The 13,028-nt window shown below is 48.1% G+C and overlaps 1 protein-coding gene across 1 annotated transcript in view; it reads right to left on the reverse strand.

The window, feature by feature from the left end:
- Nucleotides 1–1,358: 1,358 nt before the first annotated feature.
- Nucleotides 1,359–13,028, reverse strand: part of CCDC12 (coiled-coil domain containing 12) — an 84,001-nt gene continuing 72,331 nt past the window's right edge. Inside the window, exons 3-8 of the mRNA XM_065398488.1 lie at nt 10,300–10,379; nt 6,465–6,526; nt 6,307–6,341; nt 4,710–4,786; nt 2,416–2,499; nt 1,359–1,716 (exon numbers count right to left, since the gene is read on the reverse strand). Of these exons, the coding sequence (XP_065254560.1) occupies nt 2,420–2,499; nt 4,710–4,786; nt 6,307–6,341; nt 6,465–6,526; nt 10,300–10,379 (334 nt within the window). The 3' untranslated portion in view covers nt 1,359–1,716; nt 2,416–2,419. The remainder of the gene's footprint in view (nt 1,717–2,415; nt 2,500–4,709; nt 4,787–6,306; nt 6,342–6,464; nt 6,527–10,299; nt 10,380–13,028) is intronic.

Genomic DNA, 13,028 nt, shown 5'->3' on the forward strand with positions numbered 1-13,028 from the left:
TTACCAGTTTGGGAAGTTAGCCAGGATTTTGGATTCACACGCTCCATCTTTTCTACAGCGTCATGGGAATTTGAGTGGCCCCAAATGGTCAAGAACTTGGTTTTAATCCTCATTGGAAAGCCAGCGCCTCCACCAGCACTGCAGCCTCTCACCACCAAGCGTGGCATTGCCACGACTGAAAAGAGAAGGAGCCCCACCGACTGAACCAGAGCCGCTTTCTGCGGACCCTGCGTGTTCCGTGGAGGTTTGCCCTCCGAGCCGGCACTGACCCAACTCCGGTTCGCTTGTGAACGGAGACAGGACCACAGCACAAAGTTCGGTGACGGGGCTCAGAGTAATCAGGGCTGCAGTGGGCATGAATGCTGAGCCTCTTGCAAATAAAGGTGCCTGCTGGTCAGTGCCGAGGCCCGTCCATGGGACAGCCTGGAAGAAGCGTGAATCCCTGCGGCCCGTTCTGTACCTGAACTGCGGACAGAAGACTGATCCAGAGATTTTTAACCCTGCACCTTTCCCCAGGTGCTAGCAGGGACATTTATTTGTATCCTGTGTAAACTCTGTTCTAAAGATCCCTGTCCAATTCTTTCACACCAGATGTTGCATCTGAGGAACTCCAATGCGTTTAAATGTATATAGGCTGTCCAGCATATCCCAGAATGATGTCACGGCATCTTGTCTGTTCTCTTGTGGCTGTATAGTCTGATCAGTGAACAGCAAGGTCACAAACAGATGTCATATAGGAAAGTTGGCATGACACTTGGCCCCGTTTTTCACGTCGGTCTTCCTCCAAGTGTTTACAACCTTCATCACTAGCTGCTCTCTAGGATAGCTCTGTCCTTGACAATGTCTTCAAAGTGATCCGCATTTCTACCACACAAAGTGAGCTTTTAAATAAATCCCATATTTATGGGAATGCTGCTACCACAACCGTGATTCAACCAGGAGTTGGCTAGCCTGGTCCAGATCCCAGGGCAAACAGCTCACCATGCTCACAAAGGGCACCTAGGAACGCACCCGGACGTTCTCCGGGAAGTTTTGATGCTGTGGGGGCCACTGAAAAGGATTCATTATTCAAAAAGAGCCAAAGCCCCAAGCTCCTGCCGAGCTGTGAGTATCGACACAGGTTTTAGAAAGCCACAGTGATAATCTGACACTGAATAGGGTATGTTCACCGCTGCTGCTCCTCACCTGTGTGCGCCTGAGCTGATGCTGCCCGGGCACCACTCCCTCCCCCCCAAAGCGGATGCAGCCGGCCCACAGACTAATCCCTATGTGAAATTAACTACCTCTGCAGCACATGCTCTCGTGGCCTCCCCGCTGAGGTGATGCACCCAGCACAGGAAAGGGACATTTTGCACCGTTGCTGGATCATTTTATTATGAAAAAAAATACTGGTTGCAGCCCAGTTTTATCCGTAACAAAACCCACTGATACAGCACCAGCTCCTGTACGTGGGGGGGGATCTGAAAGCAAAAGGGAACAATATGAATCGTACATGAATCTGTCTGCTAGAATGCAGGCGAGGCCGTTTTTAGTGACCATGCAGAAAGCTCTCCGGCTGCAAAGCCATTTCGGGATTCTTTTGTACAGTCATTGGTTTCTTCTTGCCCTCAGCAAAGTCTCCATGCAACGGGAGGCTCCACCCCTCCTCTGTTTAAGTGACGACAGCTCACCAGCCCCTCTTGTCTATTACACAGTTATGCCATGGGCTCAGCTGTACTGCAGGAGAGATAAAAGGGGTCAGCAAAGGAGTTGGCTCTATAGGCACCCACCCCCCTCTGCATAGAAACACGCTGTCTGCACTGGCCAAAGAAAGCGTCCGCACCTCTCTAGCACACTGCTCTGAAACACGGCTTGAGCTAGAAAGATCCTACATCATTCCCTGACCAGTGCACGTAGGGGCCACAATTTTCACGAGAAGTTCCCAGGGGTGATCGCTAAGCACAGGGCTGTGTGGCGTTCCGCATGCCACTCACGCGCCATTTGCTCCTTTAATCTGATCCAGTGCTTTATCCGAGAACTTTTACTTCATCAAAAGTCCAGAAAAGCTCCATTGGACACCCCCCCACACACACACATCCTAAACCACATACTGCAACGATCACCCCCTGCGAGGCTGAGCCAGAGAGCCAGGCACGCTCTCCTGGGGATGAGAACGCAGTAGACAGCATGCACATTGCATGGAGCATTCCCGTGTGAAATGCTCACACACAGCAAGCCCTGTGGGTCTAGAACGGAATGAGCTCCCCATATCTGCCCCTTTAGGAGCTGCTGTGCCGTGGCTAAAGCAGTCAGGTCTCAGAGAGAGATTCCCCTCTACCCAAGTCCAAGGGAGTTAAGGATTCCGTTAGCAAAAAGAGTGACAAGACCAATCTGACAAGCCCCAATGAGTCTGTGCTCTGAGGCAGCCAACCGGACCTCCTTAATCAGAATCACTTCCTTCCTGCTTTGCTGATCCAACAGCTGATGCTAGTTCTTCCTCTTGGCCTCTCAATCGCTCTCCTGTGTGGGCAACAGAAAAGCCAGTCAGTGATCACTGTGTAACCAGAGTTTAGAACGGTATGTGAAGGGGGTGATCTGAACTGTGCTACCCAAACTTCCAGGATATCCATCAACCTTGCCAGCAAGTTTCCCTGCTCCATTGATTCTGGATTGGCTCAGGTCCCAGTTATTTCTGGAGTGGATGTGAGTGTCACCCAAATGGCTGGGCGAATCTGGATTCTACTGGACAACCTGTACCACTGTAGGCTCTGGGCACATCCCATAGACATGTTTATCTGCCCACAGTGGGCAGCAATATTACCCCTCCCCAAATCAGCCACCCGCCCATCAGGGAAGCAATCAAGGGGAACTAACAATAGTTTAGACATATCCAGTGCTCTGAGGACCAACACGTTCTGGCTGGCTGACTGCCAGAGGCAGGCAGCATCACTCTCCACTCCAGAGTCCTCCTCAATGCCCCTAGAGAGAGGGCACCTGTGGGGGCTCATTCCTGACACTATTCCACAGCCTTTTGTTTTAAAAAGTTCGACCGAGCTCCACTGAGCTTGCACTGGAGATCGCTCTCAGCCGTGAAATTGCTGGAGGAGTCAGGATTCAGCGCAGAACCGGAAATAAAGGTACAGCATCGGTGCTAAGCGTTGTCCAGAGAGAACTGGCAAGAGAGCGCCAGCTCTCTACTAGTCCAGCATGTTTAAAACGCCCTCTCTGTTCATTTCCACTCATGTTGGAAAGTCTTTTCTGTTGCTTTCTAGACTGAGTGAGAAACTGGCTGTGACCCTACGCACCGCTCTGTTCACTCTACACACCACTGTAATATGCTTTGTACAAAACACGCCTTGTGCAGTATCATTTGAAAACTAATCACTCACTGATCATTAATAGGCTTGTGTGGCGAATGTACACGGGGTATATGAAGAGTTCTGGATACATGCTGGAATTATGACTAAAGTGTGTTTAAACCAGGCATGTCCGGGGGAGTTGGTAAACAGGTCTGTCCTAAACAAAGGAATGGGCTTTTACCCCAATTGACATATAAGCAGTAAATGGGGCCATCAAACTAACAAGGGGAGGAGATCACAGGGAAGAGAACACTTTGCATTTTAGCAAACACCTGGGAGGGAAGAAAGAGCGGGGAGCTTCCTTCTCCACCAGACTCAACGTTACCTTTCTCATAGCTTGAAGGAACTGTACTTGGAGGGTAACCTTCAGAAGAATCCATTTCAAAGAGTCACTGGACTATAAAAGAAAGGGGCAGAAAACCCAAATGCTCTCTCTCACCTAACATGACAAAGGAACCAGCACTTTGGGTTTTGGAAGAGATCCTGATGGGAGGAGCGAGGGGGGTGGCAGCCCCCATCTTGCCAAAGACGGGGCGAGAAAAGCCATCTTGAACAAAGCCTGTACACCTTAAGGTTTAGACTTTTAGATGCATGTTTTCACTTGTTGCTTGAAATCAATTCTAACTTTCTCTCTTGCACTTGAACTCACTTAAAATCCTATCTTCTTTTGTTCATCAACTTGTTTTACTTTTAATCTAAACCCACAGTGCTGTTTGATTCAAGTGAATGTTAACTGCAGTTAATGTGGCAAGCTGTTTGATTTTGTCTCTTTAAAAGGAACAAACGACCCAGATTATTTCTGTGAACGCTGCAGGAGAGGGCTGGAAATGGCAGAGGGCACGGGTTTGCGGTCACCTGCTAACATGAACCAAGTCTGGTAAAGACAAGAGTGTGTCTGTGATAACTGAGGCAGGCTCTTGGATTCAGAGTGGTTGAATCAGAGCTGTAGAGCACACAGAACGCGGCGTGCAAGCTGGCTGCGTGTGCCTCCCAGGCAGGGAGTGGAAGCATTTTGGGGCACTCAGAGTTATAATACAAGCAGTGACCCAACCTCCCACTGGTCTGAATTGCACCCTGAAGTGTGACACTGACGATCAACAATATTTATTGCCTGAAAATGAGGCCACGATTTTCAAAGATAAATACGTAGGCACCTAAGTAAGTAGCGTGCTTCTCAAAGGGCTGAGCTCCGCCGCAGATCCCTCTGAGCTCAGGAGCAACTGCTGGGATCACTTATTCAGATGCATACAGATCAATTAAAGAGCCTCATTTTTGTCTCCTGCCTTTGAAAAATCTTGGCCCCAGTCCTTCCTAGTCTATCACCATTTCCTCAGCTCCCGTTCGTTAGCTCAACAGCAGCAGTGCACTTACTTATCAATTCAGCGATTGCCCTTTGCGTTCTCTTCTCCAGTTTTTCCAGTTTCTTGGCTACGTCTCGCTTTAAATCCCTGGGGGAGAGGATGGTCATTTAGCAAAAAAGCCCAAGACACAAGCACACACAGACACAAAGCTAGCCCACCAGCTAGCATCCATGCGTCTATTCAGGGCCAGTCTGGGGTCTTAGATTAAGAACAGCCACAGAAACACTGTAAGCTCCTTGGGGCAGAGATTGTGTCTTACAGAGCAAGCTGCCAGCACTTTAATCATCATCAGAGCCAATGCAAGGGCCACGCAGACCAGTCGGATGGAATACCCCTGCCACTGGTGTTCCCTAAATACCACCGCCAGAACAGGGGAGCAGCGGCATTCCCTTAAAACAGGAATTAGATGGAAAGGGTAAGAAAAGTGCCAGCTTCATGGGGGGGGGGGGGGGGGGGGGGGGCTGAGTGTCACCTCACTGGGGGAAGAAGGGGAATGAAGAAATCCTCGGCCTCTGCCCCTCCCCACAGGGCAATTCTTGCCCTTCCTAAGTGTGAGAAGACAAGCACCATCTACAAGACCGAGAACTCCATGACATTCCTGGTGGCCACAAGTGTCTCTGAACTACTGACACTATGCAAGACCCACAACTCACATTAGCCCCTCCTCAACGCCCGTGCCCAGTGATCCATGTGGCCCAACAGTCACACTCCAAGAGAAGCCAACTCACCAGCCAAGCACAAAACACCAACACTCAACCAACGAGGAGAAAAGGTCTAATGCACCAGCTGCTAAGCCGCTGCACAGGCCACCTCCCAGGCCTGTGTGATTTGTGATGTATCTGAACAGGAGGATGTGAAAACCCAGCTGAGGAGCACATTGGACCAGGCCCTTCTGTGCCCCTCATTTCCATCAGGAACCTGTCACACACTCTTTGAACACAGATGCTCTTGGCTTCGGAGGCCCCTGTCAGTAACATATTCCTTTGCTTGTTATCCTGCGCACACTGTTCCAGCTGGGTGCGTGAAGCCTGGTGCCTGTGCCTGCCCACATGCTGAAATCAAGGTGCTGTCATGCTGTGGGACCATCGCTCACTATGTGTTTGTACAGTACCTAGCACACCAGGGCCTTGATCCCAATTGAGCCTCCACATGCAACCGCAGTGCAAAGAACAAGCTTCACCAGATCTCTTCATCATTAGGCAAATAGAAACAAAACCAATTGTATCCATCCTAGAAACTCCCAGAAGGTGGAGATCAGCACCACTTATCTGTCCCATCTAGCCAATCCCCCAAGAGCCAGAGCCTGTTCAGTCTCTACAGGACATTTACTAGGGTTTTCTGCAGTCTAGCTTTAATGGTGTCCAGGGACGGGGATTTTAGTTCTCCCCTTGGGAGACTGTTCTGTACTCAGATCTCACTACTGGGCAGTTTCTCTTGATGCTGAACATAAGTTTCCCAATTTCTTGTCGTCCCAGCTGGTACAACCTTAACAGGGTTAAAGTTATGGAAATAGCTGGAGAGCGTCCCTGCTACCATGAACACACACGCGGATGCTTAGGACTAAAAGGACTGAATCTATGCAAGCTGATTCCTAAGATAGCGCTTACCAGTCTGGCTTTCTGGGGGCAAGGTTTGCCAAATCCTAGGGGAAAAGGAACAAAGGAATTCTCATTAGGAGCAGCCAAACCAATGTAATGGAAAAGAGTGAGTTTACAAGTGTGCACAATTATATTTCAGACCAGGTATTGAAGATCAAGACACATACCACTTCTTCAATGATAGGCTCTGGCTTCGCGGCTTCTAGTTGGTCTTTCACCTTATCTTCCACTAGAGGGAACAATAGAACAACAAATGTTAACAGAGTGTCTCATAAGCATGAAGACGATGCTTCACTTTGGTATTTAAGAAGCTTTTACAAAACCGAACCCCAACAAACATGCTTTGGAAACTACTTCTGTACAAAAACATTCCCCTGCAACTTTTGCAACCCAAACATTGCACTCCAGAAGCAAAACTGACCATAAACCACGTGAAACTGATGCCCATTGTCTGAACTGAGAGAAATGCGAGAAGTGAACAGCAGCAGCACTGAAGTCAATTGGACTCAAACTGTGTTTGAATATAACCTCTGCTGCTGTAATATTGGAAAGGAAATGGATTTGCTTATAACATGTGACTTGAGTTGACAATGTCAATCTAAAGCAAGCAATGATGCACAGGAGTGAGCGTTCCTGCAGAAGTAGCATTTCTAGAGCCCTGTCTCTCAATCTTTTTGATACCAGGGACTGGCTTGCTGCCTTCCTAGACTACAGTAGGGGGATCACAGGGACTGGCACCGATTCACAGACCGGTTGTTGAGAAACACTGTCTTAGAGGAAGGACGGAGCCCCACAATCTGAAGAATTGATAAGATGATTGGTAAACTTTATTCCCAACTATTACTGTATTTAGAGTAATCATGGGAGACTTCCCACTCCATAGCTCTGTGGCAAGTTACTTTTAAACTCCTTATCGTAATTCTTTACATTATCCATCCCAGAACTCCGACTTACACACAGCATATGATACCCCCTTCCGTCCTGCAATGGGCACATCCACCACTGGGAATGAAACACCCCGACCGGGAGAGCTCTGAACTCAGAAAAGTACCCGAACTAGATTAAAATCCCTGCTTCAAAACCAATGTAAAGCCCCAAGTGGAACAAGCGACAAGGAGAAATCGACGGCAGAGTTCCATCTTTCTTTCTGCCCAGACATTGCAAGAGGGAGAGGCCCGGACACTACGAGCACAGCAATATTTACTGGAGGGCACGACTCTGCACTTGAGAAAGCTATTTCTATCACATGCCCCCTCCCCCCGGTGTTAGAAATCCATTGAGGAGTGGGGAAACTCTAGCCCGCTGGTTTAATTTGTGTCTGTTTTGTGCTTTCATGGATGCTCCTGGCCAGAGAGGAACCGGCTTTGAATGATGAAAACAAAAACACAAAAAGAAACATGGAAAAGATGCAGTATGATTAGTGAAGGGTGCTGTCTGGCAGAAATCAAGGGTAGGGCAGACTCTACTCCTTTGGCAAACTCAGGCTAGGACTACAATATGGTTAGAGCCCAATTCTGCTTAGAGCGTGGTTCAGTTCAGGCTACAGGAAGGAGCTCTCTCTATACCAGTGGTTCTCAACCTGGGGCCCACGAGCTGCCTGCAGCCCAATCAGCACACAGCTGCAGCCAATGTGACATCCTCAGGGCCATACAGGATGTATATACAGTGTGTGGATACGGCCCACATAACACAGAGAGCTGCATATGCAGCCCACAATGGTAAACAGGTTGAGAATCACGGCTCTATACTGTAAGACCAGGCCATGAGAAGGGATGACTTGCAGTGGAGAGATCCTCTCCATTTTGTTACCTGACCTCTACGTCAAACTAATTTACTTCTTATGTGGTTTTAAATGAATACACCCTGTTTTGATACATATCAGGATTCCTGACTTATCTCTGCCCTCCCCCAACAATCACTGATTTTAAACACGCCTACACCCCAGATTTCCATGTTTCAGCTCCAGAGCAACTCCCCTCCCAAGGCATACAGCACCACACAACACTTCCAGAGGCAAGGCTCCTGAAGGCCGCGTTGGGCTATTACAAGCCACTGGCGTTCTCTTTAAAGGAGATCATAGCTCTGTCGAGGGGCTGGTAAAGATGACCGGTTCTCAGACATCACTGGAAACAATCGAGGCAGCTATGCCCACTTCCCACTATTATAATTGTGGGGAAATGCCATTATTGTTTAACAGGAGGGCAAACTGTGAGATTCTGCCCACAGCTGAGATCCACAGAGGCCCCAGTATTTCTAATTATAGCCACCGCTCCCGCACTCCAAGGTATTCTTCTTCATCCTTTCCCAACTAATTCCTGACACTCTCATTATTTGGCACCCATTTTAAAGAGCTCTCTTGTGTGAGGGTTTAACACCGCCATGCTAGCAGCAAGACAAATAGGGATTTTTGTTTTACATTAATTAAGGGTAAGTGGGTTTTCAAGCTGGAGAACGGTGCCAGATTGAAAGCCCTGAAGTTATGGCTAATATTTTCAAACGTGGTTGCTTAAAGTTAGGTGCCTGAATAAAAGTGGCCTGGTTCTCGGAGGGTGCTGAGTACCCATCAGCTCTCACTGACTTCCAGGAGAACTCTGCTCCTCTGAAAATCAAATGACTAATTTACAGGCCTGAATTTGGCTTTCCAGACCTCACTTTAGGCACCCACGTTGGGAACCTTTGGCCCGATGTTGTCTGCCCACAGAAAAGGTTTGGTGTGGGCCGTCGCCATGCAATCTCCTCCACGCTGCCACATTGATATGCCTCAACCCCGACCACAAGGGAGCCACCACTGGAGGGCGGTCTCCATGCTCCTTCAATCCTTGGCACATCTCCCGAGTCACTCAAGGGAGGCTGTTCGTGACAGACACAGACTCCGGCTTAACAGAATTGGCTCTGAACCTCACAGACTCATTTCGCGCAGGCCATCCGACTGCCGATAAGTAGGAAAGCCCTTTCCATCACTTCTAACCCGAGCTGGAGTCAAACCCATGAGCTAGAGAAGAAAGGATCGATTGCCCTGTTGAGAAGCCTCTGGCCCATTCTTTGGAGACATAAGCATAAATGACTTGGTAGTTACATCTGCTGGGAGGGGAAGCCGCGGTGTTGTTCCTGCCGATGCAGTCCCTACTCCTGCTCATTTCCCGCTAGTAATGGCCATGGCCTGTGGGAGACGTTTATATGAAGTGTAAAAACCCGGGACATGAGCACTGAACCACTCTAGTCTAGTCTATATAGGACCAATCCACTGTCGCACTCAGATGGCTTCTAGGATATAGGGACTATTTGCTCATTTCTCTGATACTGCTGGGAACGAGCATTTAATTCATCCTCCGAGCCATTCGAGGTTCCCCAACTGGGCACCGGGTACCACACAGCTGAGTTGGACCAAGTTCGACACTAAGACTGACAGACCGTGGGAGGCGCAATAACAGTGTAAATACTGAAAAGAGACTCGTTTAGACTAATCTCTTCAGAGCAGGGAGTGCAGCTTGTTCTAAATTCCCAGAGTGGCAGGCACATGCCCCTCACCATCTAGTTTATAATAATAAACTGGACAGAAAAAAAAAATCAGGCAGGTTTCCAATAGTTGGTTTGAATTGAAAAAGAAAGGACTGGTGATATGCAATCTTTCAGCTCAAGGTCACCGGGTCAAAGGCAGCGAAGGTCAGTGGCTAAACTGATGGACAGCTGTTTGGCAGCCAGCATCAAATGACTATGGTGGATCTCCCTCCAGTGCCTAGTGGAAAGGATCTAGATGAAAACTATAACTGGGCCCTTGTTGGCAGCAGAGGCCAAGGATTGACGCATTCCTGCTACAGCACTAGCAGAGATGGTCTCTCCAGATAGGGCAACGTGGAGGAAATTGGACCTGTTGCTGACCCTGTCCTATAGGCAGAGGACTTCACTCTCCAGGGTGATCAATCCAGCATCTTTTTGTTTTGTTTTTTAAATGGGGGGAGGCATCATTCCCAAGCTCTCAAAAACTCCCTCTCCGGCGCCTACCTGAGGCCGGCTTGGCCTGAGGCACCTTCCTTTTCTTGAGATCTTCATCCTCAGGAACATAATTTCGCAGCTTGAGCTCCCTAGAAAGTAAGGGGAGAAAACAGGAGACGTGTAAACACATGCACATTCCCCCTCAACGGGCTGCCACCATCTTAACTAACATGCACAAGAACAGAGATGCAGACGCCAAAGTTCTCACTTTCTCTAATCAATAAATAAGAAGAGAGACTTTGAACTAGATGGACACAATTCAGGCTGGTTGACCCGTAAAGTGAGGCAAATTCGACAGACCAGCCACCTGCTCAATTATTTTCTCTGTGGCAAACAATACTTCAATAGGGAAGTCCTGGCTGTGCAGGGGCCCATATTTCACTGCTTCGATACACATGGGATTTCACTGAAACAAGTGGGTTTGATTCTCCCAGCAGGAAAGCCACAATGGGGTCCATTCGCCTGTGGCGTAATGCCACTGCTGACGTGACTGAAGCCAATAGAGCCACAGCACTGGCAGCTGGTCAAGGTGCAAGAAGGTAATGGCATATTTCAAGGTCAGATAATTTAAAGGTTAATTGGAATTGAACAGCCCTTGTTTGCCTCATATCCAGGGTGTTTAGACCCAGCTATTTATGGAAGGTGAGCTGCAAAGCAACATGCAAAGAGAACGCAGTGTGGATTTCTGGGCCGAGTTCTTCCACTCGGGCTGCGTGGAGCTGGTGGGCAGGCAGAGGGAAACTATGCTCAGCACAGAGATAGGTGTTCATTAACCCTTTCCAGGCCAGGATGTGAAATAAAATAAATAAAATAAATAAATTAATGGTGATATCCCATCTCCTAGAACTGGAAGGGACCTTGAAAGGTCATCGAGTCCAGCCCCCTGCCTTCACTAGCAGGACCAAGTACTGATTTTGCCCCAGATCCCTAAGTGGCCCCCTCAAGGACTGAACTCACAACCCTGGGTTTAGCAGGCCAATGCTCAAACCACTGAGCTATCTGCCCCCAAAGAGTTCCAGAGATGCTACCAAGCCCCTCTCCTTTTGGGTCCATTTTTGGGTCCTTTTCATAATCTTTCTCTGGTTTAAGTCTATTGTTTTTAGGTGTTTCAATGCTAATGGAAGTCCTGACCCTGCATATATGTAGCTCTACTCATGTGTGTAACCTCATTACTTCAGTGGGATTACTTGTACATCATCTCGCACAGTAGAGGTCCATGACTGGGGCTCCCTGGTGCCACAGTCAGACAAATAACAACAATAAATAAGAATCTGCATATGCTTTTGCACGACCAGGGCCTTGGAAGGCAAGATCTCCGAGCAGGGACCTTGGCTCATGTGCTTGTGAACAATGCTAAGCAACAGCTGGTGCTATATAATAGTATTTTAGCCCATAAGGCAAATTAAGAAGATTAAACTAATCTAACACTTTAGATTGGTTTATCTGTTCAAGATGCTCTAAAGCTTTCAATTGGTTTAAATTGTTAATGCACCTTTAAGGCCCTCAGTTTAAACAGCAAAATACATTAAAAATTGTGGGGGAGGGGAAATGGACAAGCGGGTTAGAGAAAAAACCAAGGGGTAGGAGCCAATCACGCTGTTCTAAAAACCATTTCTTAAATGATGCACCGGAGAGTAATTCATACCTAGAAATTCCTACGTACCCTGCAATACCTAAGGGGCTGTGGGCTCTTCTATTTGTAATGAACCTTGAAATTAACTCACTTCTTGGTTAGGCACTCGCGTCAGTCAGAACTGCCCTGGAAGAGCATTTGACTGCTGCTGTTCCGCATATTGGATGACAAAACATTTTCATCTAGATCCTGCGTAAATACTGAATAGTACTTTTTCCTTTAAAAAAAAAAAAAAAATCAGTGATGGAGCAATTTGGGATTTTGCAACTTTTAATGGCCAGTTTTAACACAAGAGGCCGCTTCCCACTGGATCCTAGGGCCTCTGTCTTTAAAGGCAAGTTCTATGTGAGGTATGCCACCATTGCCTGTTTTAATCTGAAATCATTCTTGTCACACAAAAAGGGGCAGCATTTCACTTGCTGCTGTATGAATTCCTCCACCCAGCCGTCGGTCAGCGGTGTTGGTCTGTCAGTTCTGATACTGGAAACCAAGTCTACGTAAACAAAGCAGGCAGAGGGCAAGAGAAAGGGACAGAATCTACCCCCTTCCCCCACAGCGACAGGAAAGATAGTCCAGTGTTTAGGGTGCTAGCCTGGGACTTAGGAGACTCAGGTTAAATTCCTAGCTCTGCCACAGACTCCATGTGTGCCGCTTGGTCTTTCCACGCCTCAGTTCCCCAACTGCTTGGGGATCACAGTACTTGCAAGTGGACTGGGGGAATAAATGAAAGTTTGCGGTGCTCAGATACTATAATGAGGGGGCCACATAAATATCTAAAATAAGCAGAAGAGCGGGAACCAAGCCCCAGGGCGAGTTAGTGACTTACCTAAGAAGTTTGTGATAGAGCCTGGAACTGAGCCCACATCTCAAGTCCCCCCCACTCTAACATAACACCAAGAACCAGACCAACTTTCCCACCATTGGGCAGACACTGGTAGAACAAGGGTGATTAAAAGAAACAGATTCCAGCAGAGATTAGCATGGGCCTGAAATACAAATGGAGGCCCAACATTTCTCCCTTTGTGTCAAATGCAGGTCAGAGTTCATGGGATTCACCTTTAAACACGACAATTGTGCTTGTTGTGTAGTGCGCTTGGCGCTGGGA

This window comes from Emys orbicularis, chromosome 2 (assembly GCF_028017835.1).
Source record: "Emys orbicularis isolate rEmyOrb1 chromosome 2, rEmyOrb1.hap1, whole genome shotgun sequence".
Taxonomy (NCBI): Eukaryota; Metazoa; Chordata; order Testudines; family Emydidae; genus Emys; species Emys orbicularis.